The following is a 13,054-nucleotide window of genomic DNA, read 5'->3' as shown; positions in this document are numbered from 1 at the left end:
GTTCCACCCGGAGATCCGAATGGGAACGTAGTTCACCTCCGGAATATTTTACTTCAAAGAGACCCATGCCAATTAATGATGCTGATTCTTGGTTAATGGACTTGATAGTAAGAGAAGAAGAAACAGGGATGGTTCATCAGACCATCGCCAGCTCCTCACCGGCTGTCCGCGACTGCTTATTTCTTGTAATCGCAGCTGCCCTTCATATCTGAAGGCCGTATCCCCTATCCGCAACCTGGGGACGCGCTGTGCCGTGGTGGTAGGGGCCCACGAGACAGTGATCCAGAAGTAAATCAGTTTCATGCAATTTATTTTACTTTCTTTAGCTTTCTTCTTTTTTTGTTGGAAGGGAACTGCAATCACAGAAACTAATGACAGATTCATTTCGATGGGCCGATATTTATTTACTTATAAGTTAGTTTGTACACAATTTGGGATGACGGCGGTGGGGCGTCCGGCGCGACAGCAGGCTTCAGCCGTGGATGGCCAAGTGTCCGTGGGCGTAGCCGAGACCGTGCGCTCCGAGCAGACCGGGGGCGTGTGGGGCGGCGACGATGGCGGCTGGGGCGGCGAGGGCGGCGTGCGCGTAGGCGCCGTTGATGTGGGCGTCGCGGGCCTGCGTGTGGGCGACGGCGGTCAGGTGGGCGGCCCTGGTGGCGGCCACCTCAGGGGTGTCCACGACGTAGCCGCCGGGGCCGACGGCGATGTGCGCCGGGCCGTAGGCGGCGTAGCCGGGGTGCACCCCGTGGCCGGCGACCAGTGCGGGGGCGGCGGCCAGGACGCCGTGCGCGGCCCCCAGGTAGCCGGGAGCGGGGGCGGCGACGGCGGCGGCCAGCAGGGCTGACAGGGCAACCTGCGAACAAGTCCAGCACCTGAGTACTAAGGCTCCCCTAATAACGCTACAATTTCGTTCCAAAGATATCCTGTGGTCGAGCGGTTCTAGACGCTTCAGTCCGGAACCACGCGACTGATACGGTCGCAGGTTCGAATCCAGCCTCGGGCATGGATGTGTCTGATGTCCTAAGGTTATTTAGGTTTAAGTAGTTCTATGCCAAGGGGACTGATGAGCTCAGATGCTAAGTCCCACAGTGCTTAGAGCCATTTGAACCATTTGAATCAAAGCTTTCCTTATTTCCTCTCAGGTGTTCTGAGAATCTTGCAAATGATTTCTTCTAGAATGAGATTTTCACTCTACAGCGGAGTGTGCGCTGATATGAAACTTCCCGGTAGATTAAAGCTGTGTGCCGGACCGAGACTCGAACTCACTCTGGAAACATACCCCAGGCTGTGGCTAAGCCGTGTCTCCACAATATCCTTTCTTCCAGTAGTGCTAGTCCAGCAAGTTTCGCAGATTTTCTGTGAAGTTTGGAAGGTAGGAGACGATGTGCTGGCAGAATTAAAGTTGTGAGGATGGGGCGTGAGTCGTGCTTGGGTAGCTCAGTTTGTAGAGCACTTGCCCGCGAATGGCGAAGTTTCCGAGTTCGAGTCTCGGTCCGGCACACAGTTTTAATCTGCCAGGAAGTTTCATATCAGTGCACAATCCGCTGTAGAGTGAAAATTTCATTCTAGAAACAACCCCTAGGCTGTGGCTAAGCCATGTCTCCGCAACATCCTTTCTTCCAGCAGTGCTAGTCTTGCAAGTTTCGCAGGAGAACTTCTGTGAAGTTTGGAAGGTAGGAGGCGAGACGCTGGCGGAATTAAAGCTGTGAGGACTGGGCGTGTGTCGTACTTGTATAGCTCAGTAGGTAGACCATTTGCCTGCGAAACGCAAAGGCCCCGAGTTCGAGTCTCGGTCCGATACGCAGTTAATCTGCCAGGAAGTTTCAAATGATTTCTTGTTTCTGTACTGTGTAGGTTGTCCCAGACAAAACGCATAGCTATTTTTTTTTAAATCTTATGGCGTAATCTGCGCCGTAAGGAAACTATTAAAGACAAACTAGACTGTAAGCATCATATTATTTGGAACACACAGAAAACTCAGGGGAACGAGGATATCAGATTTCCAGAGGGAAGATGTGACGAAATTAGTACGGCTGAACAGACTTCTAAGGAGTATTATGTGTGAAAATATCCATCGCCTTTATGTAACATCTAAAGAAAATCATCCTTATGGTGAAGTACGAAAGTTTTATTGGATCCAGGAATACAAGTTATGTCAAGGAAAAAATGAACTATATCGTTTCCCCAATCAGATACTGAAATTCCTTCTTCCACGTACTCCAAGAACAAAGCCTCACTTTCCTCACTTGCCTTCATGGCAAGCCATGATTCACCTACCATGAATCTGAACCACGGTACAGTCACACTTTCCCAGCATCACTCACCAGCTATCCTCTTACTAACACAACCATATGGCATCCAACCAACAGTCAGAAAAAACAACGACACATACTAATAATAGAACCGCCACGCCGCGATATGAACGGTTATCTTCAAACGGTGTACATTCTCCATAGTTTCGGCCGAGTATTCCTTGCTTTTTTCCGAGTTTCTGTCACTGTTGCATCCTCAAGTTCCAGAATCAGAATTCAGAAATTATCTTTAATAGTGCCACAAACTTTTTTTGGACGACTTACAAGAATGGAACAGCAGCAAATTAGCAAGTAACAACGAATACTACAACAAAATTAACAGTAAATGAGACGGCATGAACATCAGCAAACTAATCGTTCAGTACACATGTATCACATTAAAATTGTCCGCCTCCGTAGCGTAGCTCTAGCGTCGCTGCCTACCACGCAGGGGGCCCGGGTTCGGTTCCCGGCAGGGGACTTGGTGTTTTGTGTCCATCATCATTATTTTCATCATATTTGACTCACAAGTCGCCGATGTGGCGTCAACTAAAGTGGACTAGCACTACGGTGGCCGAACTCCCCCGCATGGGGCCTCCCGGCCAACAAAGCCATACCATCATTTCATTTCACATTAAAATTAAAGAGATGAATAAGAGATTCCAGAACAGAAAGCAGTACTAACGCTTTAGAGTTTGTCATCTCTGCATTTAATCTCTGCTTGAAGTCTTCTGCGCTCAGAGGTTAAAGATGACTCTTGTTCTACTTCTGTTTGTGCCTTTGTTCCGCATCGTCGCAGTATTGATTATGAATGGATTTGGCGTGGTTAGTTTACGCGGGGATCTGACGCCCTGCCTGTGGCCACCTCGGGACGGTATGTGTGCACCCCAGCTCTCTGTCTGTAATTTTATTCACGCGGAAGTGGATGAAAGCTTTCGAAATGTTTGCGAATCACGTAACTAACACGAGGCTTGGGTATCAGCCCGATATTCACCTAATGAGATGTCAGAAACCGCCTAAAAACCACATCCAGGCTGGTCAGCACACCGCAACTCAGCGTTAATCCGCCGGCCCGATTCAATATGGGGCCGGCACACCTCCCCGTCACGGAAGAGCCTGTTGAACACCCAAGGTTATCCGGGCGCTTCCCTTACGCAGTGCAGGAACTGCATATGTGCTTACTGGTTCGGCAAGCCCCTATCACTTGATAATGGTGGTGACACACGTCAGGACTTCTTTTTTAGATCGCCATTGTTGGCAGCCCGAAGTGGACAGACCTGTATCGGCATCAGACGATTCAGATCCAGGGAGCACTTGTTCAGGACGTTGAGAACAAACTACACATGTCAAGCGAATTATCATACTAGCAAGACACTGGTTTTGCGTTATGTAGCACGATGATTTAATCCCCGCCTGGGTAATCAGATGTAAATTTTCCGTGGTTCCCTTAACCACTTTAAGCAAATGGCGCGATAGTTACTTTGCAAAGGACGCGGCCCACTCCATTCCTCGTCATTCTCTAATTTGAGTTTCTGCTCGGTCTCCAATGACCTCGTAGTGGATAGGACGTTAGCTCTAATTTCCCTTTCTTACTTCTGCAGAGTGCTCTAAAATTTCTCTTAGAAACTTATAGGAGCTGAGAGGGTACTGAGTACAAAATATTTTGGACTGGAAGCCATATCCGGAAACGTACCGTTTCCGTGCTTCAGCCGTTTCAAAACATATTTGCTAAATATGTATGCAAACAGGGTAGTCATGTCGGAGGGTGGTTACGTCGGACCGGCGGACGTCGTTTGACGTCTGTCCTACCTCTCTGATCTGGTTCGAGCGTCATTCACGTGTATGTGAAAGTTAGAGCAATATATTTGGGTACATGTTTGCACAGTACACCGACATGATCCTTCCGTATGGCGAAGCTCCCGGCCATGTAAGAGCCGCTCAGGGCCTTTATCGATATCGTTATCCACAACGCCCGACTCCATCGCATACTCTTTTCGTCAGAGTCACTCAACAGTTTCGAGAAATGGTACCTCTACCGTCAGCAGGCGCGACTGTGGCGCTCCAAGAAGACGGCGCACGTCCCAACTAGAATAGGCCCTACTGCATCACGTTGAAGATAGTCCGTCAATGATTACACGAACAAAAGCACGTGCAATGGATGTTGCTCCCAGCACCTTATGGCATCGTCTGTATGACCGACATCTACATCCATAACGCCTCCAAAAGATACAGTCACTAATGCCAAATGACTTTACACCACGCTTTGAGTTTAGCACGGCGCCGCTGCATCAACGAGCCTCTAGTATTTCCAAGGTGCATTCTCTTCAGAGATGAATATAAATTTTCTAAGGATTGTGTTCTCAATTCTCGAAACAGCCATGTCTTCGGAGACGAAAACCCACTTGCCACGCTTGTCCAGGAATTCGAAAACAGATTTGGCCTCAGTATGTGTGCGGGTATTCTGGACCTGACATCGCTACAGTAAGTATTGGGCATGCTGTTGGATGCTGTGCCACTGAACGTCCGTCAAGACATCTGGTTCCAGCACGACGGCGCACGCGTTCACTTTTTGCATCATGTTCTGTCCAAATGGTTCAAATGGCTTTGAGTAGTATGGGACTTAAATTCTGAGGTCATCAGTCCCCTAGAACGTAGAACTACTTAAACTTAACTAATCCAAGGACACCACACACTTCCATGCGAGAGGCAGGATTCGAATCTGCGACCGCAGCGGTTCCAGACTGTAGCGCCTGGAACCGCTCGGCCACACCGTCCGGCTCATGTTATGTCCAATGGTACCGACATCGATGGATAGGCTCAGATCGTCCAATCGCATGGCTTCTGGATTTCACTCCATTGGACCTCTGGGGTCGAATGAACAGTTTTGTTTATAAGACTCCTGTACAGACTCCTGTACCTAATCGCACGAGGGGTGGTCGCTGCATGACAGATTTCAGGGACACCAGATGTGATGGAGGATGTGCACCACATCAATCGTTGGTACTATCTGTGCACCGAACTTGGTGGTCGCCACGTCGAACAGTACTTATAGTGGATCAGAATGCCAACCCTGCTTTGAGATGGACAAAAACGGTTTAACTGTAAACATCAGCGATCGTGAAAGCTGGTTACGTTTTATTTTTATTCATTTGGTTAATAATGCATGTAATTGTGAAACAAGTGATGTACTGCGTTACACCCAACAGATTTATTATAAAAGTGGTCGCATTACTAACACGTTTTCAAATCTTTCTTCCAATCCATATGTGGCATACAGCAAACCAGTGCTTAACAGTATTAGTTAAAAACAGTCTTGGTTGCAATTTTAGTTTTTTATTTTTCAACGACGCGTTTCGCCTTATTTAGGCATCTTCAGGTTATCTTTTCTAGATGGACGCGAGAGGCCCCAAGATCTGCATAACGCGAGGTCCTGTGAACGGGAACGTGTTATGCAGATCTTGGTGCCTCTTACGTCCATCTAGAAAAGATAACCTGAAGATGCCTAAATATGGCGAAACGCGTCGTTGAAGAATAAAAAACTAAAATTGCAACCAAGACTGTTTTAACCAATGTTTCCAAATGGTTGTAGGACGGAAAAGGTGCCTTTCTGAACATGGGTTATCTCTCGGGCCCCTTTACAAGTCGTACAAGTTTGCAAGGGGGAGTTTTAGATAGCCCTGTGTATCCGAGTAGTTCAGAGAATCTGATCTACTTACGAAGACCTTCATGGCGGAGCTTGTGGTGGTGTCTAGACGGTGCTTCCCGCTATGAACTGTGCTCGCAGTGAGCAAGCGCCGCCTTTTATAGTCGCTCGCGGACGTGAAAGGGACCGACGCGGTCCGCCTGGCGGGAGGGGCGCGTGCGTTACGGCCCGGGGTTCGCTTCCGGTGGCGACCGCGGGCGCGGAGCGGCGAATTCCCCGCGGCCGGCGTAGTGCGCACGCGTCGGCGAGGCCACGCCCACCTGCCGCTGACCGACATGCGCGCCGCCGGAACGGCCCCAGCACGACCGCCGCGCCGCCTCCTTGGAGTGCCGCCGGGGCGTCGCGCAGCTACAGCGGGTCGCATTGTGTGTGTCGTAACATTTCTGATACGATCAGTGGAACACAGTCAAGGAGGTGTCGATGCGTATCCAGATTTTCTTCTGCAACAAAAACTGTCCTCCATTAAGCGCACCGGTTTTGCATCGCATAGTATATTTAGACTACATTGTTACAGATCATTTCGGCTCCCGTAAAGATCTCGAATGTTGCATCATTTTGAATTTCTCGCGTTTCTTCATTGTGAGTCTTGCCATGGAGTAGTTTGCTATTGCGCAGCTGGTGTTAACAGTGCCTGCCGTTGTGACCGAGCGGTTATGGGCGCCTCAGTTAGGAACCGCGCGACCGCTACGGTCGTAGGTTCGAATCCTGCCTCGCGCATGGATGTGTGTGATGTCCTTAGGTTAGTTAGGCTTAAGTAGTTCTAAGTTCAAGGGGACTGATGACCTCAGATGTTAAGTCCCATAGTGCTCAGAGCCATTTTGTGTTTACAGTGAAAATACGAGGGTCACTCGAAAAGAAACGCACACAATTCTTTTAAAATCCATCTTTTATTCTACATGCTTGAAAGTTTTACAGTGTGTAGATACATCCCTTACGAACAATATATTCATTTCTCCATATAATTTCCATCGCCTTCAACTGCCTTACACCATCTTGGAACCAGCGCCTGTATACCCGCACGGCAAAATTCTGGACCAACCTGTTGGAGACACTGTTTGGCACCGTGGACAAGGGAGTCGTCATCTTCAAACCTTGTTCTACGAAGAGAGTCTTTCAGTTTCCCAAAGAGGTGGTAGTCACATGGAGCCAGGTCAGGACTGTAAGGCGGGTCTTTCAGTGTTGTCCATCCGAGTTTTGTAATCGCTTCCATGGTTTTTTGACTGACATGTGGCCGTGCATTGTCGTGCAACAGCAAAACATCTTGCTTTTGCCGATGTGATCGAACACGACTCAGTTGAGCTTGAAGTTTCTTCAGTGTCGTCACATATGCATCAGAATTTATGGTTGGTTCCACTTGGCATGATGTCCACATTCCAGAGTCCTTCGGAATCGAAAAACACCGTAGCCATAACATTTCCAGCAGAAGGTATGGTTTTGAATTTTTTTTTCTTGGGTGAATTTGCACGATGCTACTCCACTGATTGCCTCTTCGTCTCTGGTGAAAAATGATGGAGCCATGTTTCATCACCTGTCGCAATTCTTCCAAGAAATTAATCTCCACCATTCTCGTACAGTTCCAAAAGTTCACTGCATACCGTTTTCCTTGATTCTTTGTGAGCCACTGTCAACATCCTGGGAACCCACCTAGCACAAACCTTTTTAACGCCAACACTTTCAGTATTCTGCAAAAACTTCCTTCCCATATCCCAACGTAGCGTGACAATTCGTTCACTGTGATGCGTCTGTCAGCAGTCACCAATTCGTTAACTCTCTGCACATTGTCTGGAGTGTGTGCAGTACGAGGTCTGCCGCTGCGAGGACAATCCTCAATATTGCCGTGGCTGCTTTCATCACGTAACCTGCTTGCCCACCGACTAACTGTACTGCGATCGACAGCAGCATCTCCATACTCCTTTTTCAACCTCTTGTGGAAGTTTCCCACTGTTTCGTTTTCACAGCACAGGAATTCTACGACAGCACTTTGCTTCTGACGAACGTCAAGTGTAGTAGCCATCTTGAAGACATGCTGTGACGGCGCCACTCAAGGGAACAGGTTGAACAAAGTTTGAAAACAAGCGGGAAGGATGTATCTACACACTGTAAAACTTTCACACATGCAGAATGAAAACTGTATTTTTACAAAACTAGTGTGCATTTCTTTTGGAGTGACCCTTGTATATTATCAGAAGGAAGAAAGCTACGCGGCAACTGTGTGACGTCTTCTTTCGATTCTAGGATGCATTGAAGCTCCGAATGAATCAACAGGTCGCAGAGCTTTTGTCAGGTTTCGCGAAACAGGTTCAACAGTCACGAGTCCATTCTCCTCAGTCAGTCTGTAAAATAAGCAAGTTTTACGATTCCTTTCAAAAACTAATGAAGCAATGATCGTAAATATTTCTGCACATTATTTATTGAAACTTGAGCCGGCCGCGGTGGTCTAGCGGTTCAGGCGCTCAGTCCGGAACCGCGCGACTGCTACGGTCGCAGGTTCGAATCTTGCCTCGGGCATGGATGTGTGTGATGTCCTTAGGTTAGTTAGGTTTAAGTAGTTCTAAGTTCTAGGGGACTGATGACCACAGATGTCAAGTCCCATAGTGCTCAGAACCATTTGAACCATTTTTTTTTGAAACTTGAGCAACATTTTCCCATTTTTAAGCAATTCCGTCAGCATTCAGCCCCCCATCCAAGTGGCTACGTGCAAACTGAGGTGTGCCTGTGACGAAAGTCCTGCAGTCTGCAAATCTAATCTAAAATTTGAAAAAATCGTAATCTATAGGATAATGTGCATGAAGTAATACCACAGTTTTTGGAAATTGGAAAAAAAATAATAAAATGGCAGACGTTTCCAACAAGGACTTGGTTTTGTCATGTGTTTATGGTCACGTTTCTTGTGCAACTAATGAATAAATATATAAAAATGGCCTATTACTCCATGCGGACATGCCCGAGGAGTAATTCAGCGAAATTTCGGAAAGATATCTTTGTTATTGTGCCTGCAGTCCTACCCGTCAGCTGAATATACAGTGTATTTTAAGATGTCGGAATGGACTGTGGGCACACTAATAAAGATATCTCTTTGAAATTTGGTTGAATTACTCCTCGGTCCTGATCGCAAGGAGTAATAGGCTATAATTTATTTTAATTTATCCATTAATTATTGTAAAAGCATGACCGAAAACGCGAACAAACTACGTCTTTGCCCGAAACTTCCGCCATTTTATTATTTATTTCAAAATTTCGAGAAACTTTGCTATTACTCCGTGTGCTATATGCTATAGATTAACAAAATTTTTTGTTTTCTGGTTTCAGATAAGATTTGCGATCTGCAGGACTTCCGTCATGGACACACCGCAAAAAATGGTTCAAATGGCTCTGAGCACTATGGGACTTAACTTCTGAGGCATCAGGCCCCTAGAACTTATAGCTACTTAAACCTAACTAACCTAAGGACATCACCCACATCCATGCCCGAGGCAGGATTCGAACCTGCGACGTAGCGGTCGCGCGGTTCCAGACTGTACCGCCTAGAACCGCTCTGCCACTCCGGCCAGTGACACACATCATTTTGCACAGGAAACTCCTCGGATGGGGAGGCTTAATGCTGACTGAATTTCTTAAAAAAAACGGAAAATATTGCCCCAAAATCAATAAATAATGTGGAAAAATACAGAGTGACTTACGAAAGACATCCGGGATGGGTCCGCCAGTAGCGCGGCGAGTTTGCCGGCTGTCGCCGCTTTGTCGGCCGGTTATCGCTATGCTTAGTTCTCGGACACCAATACTTCGCACGTGCCCCCTACACTGTGCAGCCGAGTGTACTGGTGTTTTCTTTTGAGTTTTTACCCGAGTTTCCATTCGGTATGGTATACACGAGTGTTTCTTGTGCTTAACTACGCACAAACAGAACCGTATGTGGAATGCCGGCTTGAATTCATACGAAAATTTCTCGGTGTGCATGTTCCCTGTTATCCAATACTACGCAGATTAGTGAAGAAATTTCAAGAGACTGAATCTGTGTTACACAAACGAAGGGCTGGAGAACCTAGTGTTTTAATTGAAAATAAATTAGACGAGATGGGGGAGGCCTTGAAAAGAAGTCCGGGAAAATCTCTGCGCCGTTTTGCACTTCAGAATGGTGTGTCAAGAACATCTGCTCACCGAGATGTGAATGAACTGAAATTAAAACCACACAAAATAACGGTAGTACATCAACTGAGGAACGCAGATACTCTTGCTCGAGGTCATTATTGCTGCTGGGTGTTACATACTGTGCACGATGTTGAAGTTGATACTGAGGTGCTTATTTTTCTGATGAAGCATGGCTGCATTTGTCAGGGTACGTGAATTCTCGGAACAATCGACGATGGAGCCCCGAAAATCCTCATGAATTACATCAACAACCTCTGCGTGATGTGAAAAGAAGAATGTGGTGTGCTGTAGTGCAAGACGAATTATTGGACCAGTCTTGTACTACGATGCAATACGTTCCGGCAGGTATGTGAACAATATCTCTTTCTTCAGAACTAACACCTGAAGAAAGGATGTACGGTTATTTCATGCAATGCAATGCAAGACTACACATTAACAATGCTTCTATAACAGCAAGTGTTTTTGCGACGCGGGATTAGCCGAGCGGTCTGGGGCGCTGCAGTCATGGACTGTGCGGCTGATCCCGGCGGAGGTTCGAGTCCTCTCTCGGGCATGGATGTGTGTGTCTGTTCTTAGGATAATTTGGGTTAAGTAGTGTGTAAGCGTAGGGACTGATGACCTTAGCAGTTAAGTCCCGTAAGATTTCACACTCATACACATACACAGGAAGTGTTTTTGATGATAGCATAGATAGCTGCTCGCCCTGTTTTGCAGATCTAAATCCGTGTGATTTTTATATTAGGGGAATGTTAAAAGACAAGCCGTAAGGAACCAGTTCCATTCCCCCCCCCCCCCCCCCCCCCCACTCGAAGAGCTGGAAGACAAGGCAGCCGACGTTGGTCAAGTGTTTGCTAACGTGTTCAGGAGATGTCAGGCTGCTCTTACCACAGAGGGACATCATTTTGAGCACCTACTGTAAGTAAAGGTAACGTTGTTTGTGCTTAACTCAGGGGAAGCGCGAGCGCAGCTGACTACCAGCCGGTTAGTGTTCGAGAGCCGGGCGTCTTTCGTGAGGCACCCTTCTTTCATTAGTTTTTCCAACAATAAAGTCGTCTGGCTGAAGAAAATGTTCAAATTTGTGTGAAATCTTATGGGACTTAACTGCTAAGGTCATCAGCCCCTAAGCCTACACACTACTTAACCTAAATTATTCTAAGAACAAACACACACATCCATGCCCGAGGGAGGACTCGAACCTCCGCCGGGACCAGCCACACTGTCCATGACTGCAGCGCCTAGACCGCTCGGCTAATCCCGCACGGCCTGACTGAAGACAATGGACGCTTCAGTGCGAATAAACAGAAATGCAGTACCTAGGATTCAGAAAAATTTTGCTTGGTTGAAAAGAGGGAAATGCATGTCCAACGGGTAATGGTGAGGTATGGGTTTCGGGTTGAGAGCGTCATCTCCCCTCATTCTGTCTGAAGCTATGACAGTTAATGTAAACTGATACCGCGCAACGACAATAGATTTTTTTGTGCTTCATTTCAACGGATTATGCCTTGAGCGTGATTGTGCCACCGGTCACATTTTCTGCAAAACAACCGAGTAGCCCCATGAGCTCATATGGCGTACTGCTGACCGTCAGCGAGCACCATAGTCATGTGAACCCTTACAGTGTTTTTTGATCCTGTTGTAGGCGCTCAGTCCGGAACCGCGCGACTGCTATGGTCGCAGGTTCGAATCCTGCCTCGGGCATGGATGTGTGTGATGTCCTTAGGTTAGTTAGGTTTAAGTAGTTCTAAGTTCTAGGGGACTAATGACCACAGATGTTAAGTCCCATAGAGCTCAGAGCCATTTGAACCACTTGATCCTGTTATCTTATATCATTGGTGTATGCTCACCGGCACGCAAGTCGCCCAATGTGGCGTCGACTGAAATAAGACTTGCACTCGGCGGCCGAACTTCCCCGGATGCGGCCTCCCGGCCAACATTGCCATAGCATCTTCATCGTCATTGGTGTATGTCAACAAACGCCATAACTTAGGGGAATTAAATGAGGAAAACTGACGTGTTGGCGACTTGCAAGTCGTGCCTTGTCAGGCAATCCATACTAAATTTCACGAATGATGTTCTTTCATCCCAATGCAGTAGAGGAGGCCACACAACAGACATCATTCTCCATAACTCGAATGGGAATGAGTGGTGGCGTATGTATTTTGTTAGTGTTTTTTGCTCTGTACAAAATGATGTGTGTCCTTGACAGAAGTCCTGCAGTATGCAAATCTTATCATAAATCAAAAAACAAACAATTTTCATAATATATAGTACGTTACACTCAAAGAAAAATTAAAGCTCATGTTTTGATACATCAAAAACAGCGCTGTGTTTGAAGGACCCTCTAATGATATACACTAGACTTCAATTAAAGATATCTTAGCCCGCCCGGTTAGCCGCGCGGTCTAACGCGCTGATTCCCGAGCGCGAAGTGGTGTCGGTCTCCGGCACGAAGCCACCCGGAGGATTAGTGTCGAGGTCCGGTGTGCCGGCCAGCCTGTGGATGGTTTTCAAGGCGGTTTTCCATCTGCCTCAGCGAATGCGTGCTGGTTCCCATTTTTCCGCTTCACTTACACTACGTCGGCGATTGCTGCTCAAACGGTTCAAAAGGCTCTGAGGACTATGGGATTTATAATCTGAGGTCATCAGTCCCCTAGAACTTAGAACTAATTAAACCTAACTAACCTAAGGACAACACACACATCAATGTACGAGACAGGATTCGAACCTACGACCGTAACAGTCCCGCGGTTCCAGACTGAAGCGCCTAGAACCACTCGGCCACTCCGCTCGGATTTGCTGCTCAAACACTGTCTCCACGTAAGCGTACACCGTAATTGGTTCAAATGGCTCTGAGCACTATGCGACTTAATTGCTGAGGTCGTCAGTTGCCTAGAACTTAGAACTAATTAAA

The 13,054-nt window shown here is 47.2% G+C and overlaps 1 protein-coding gene across 1 annotated transcript; it reads right to left on the bottom strand.

The window, feature by feature from the left end:
• Positions 1–379: 379 nt before the first annotated feature.
• LOC124789847 (cuticle protein 18.7-like) lies at positions 380–6,053 on the bottom strand. Its single transcript, XM_047257353.1, has 2 exons — positions 6,008–6,053; positions 380–853 (listed from the first exon to the last, which is right to left on the bottom strand). The coding sequence occupies exons 1-2, from the start codon at positions 6,017–6,019 to the stop codon at positions 473–475; spliced, it is 393 nt and encodes a 130-aa protein (XP_047113309.1). The 5' UTR covers positions 6,020–6,053; the 3' UTR covers positions 380–472.
• Between the last annotated feature and the right edge of the window lie 7,001 nt (positions 6,054–13,054).

Source organism: Schistocerca piceifrons, chromosome 3 (genome assembly GCF_021461385.2).
Source record: "Schistocerca piceifrons isolate TAMUIC-IGC-003096 chromosome 3, iqSchPice1.1, whole genome shotgun sequence".
NCBI classification, from domain to species: Eukaryota; Metazoa; Arthropoda; class Insecta; order Orthoptera; family Acrididae; genus Schistocerca; species Schistocerca piceifrons.
Note: the sequence above shows the minus strand (reverse complement) of the source record. Positions and strands in the feature narration are given on the sequence as shown.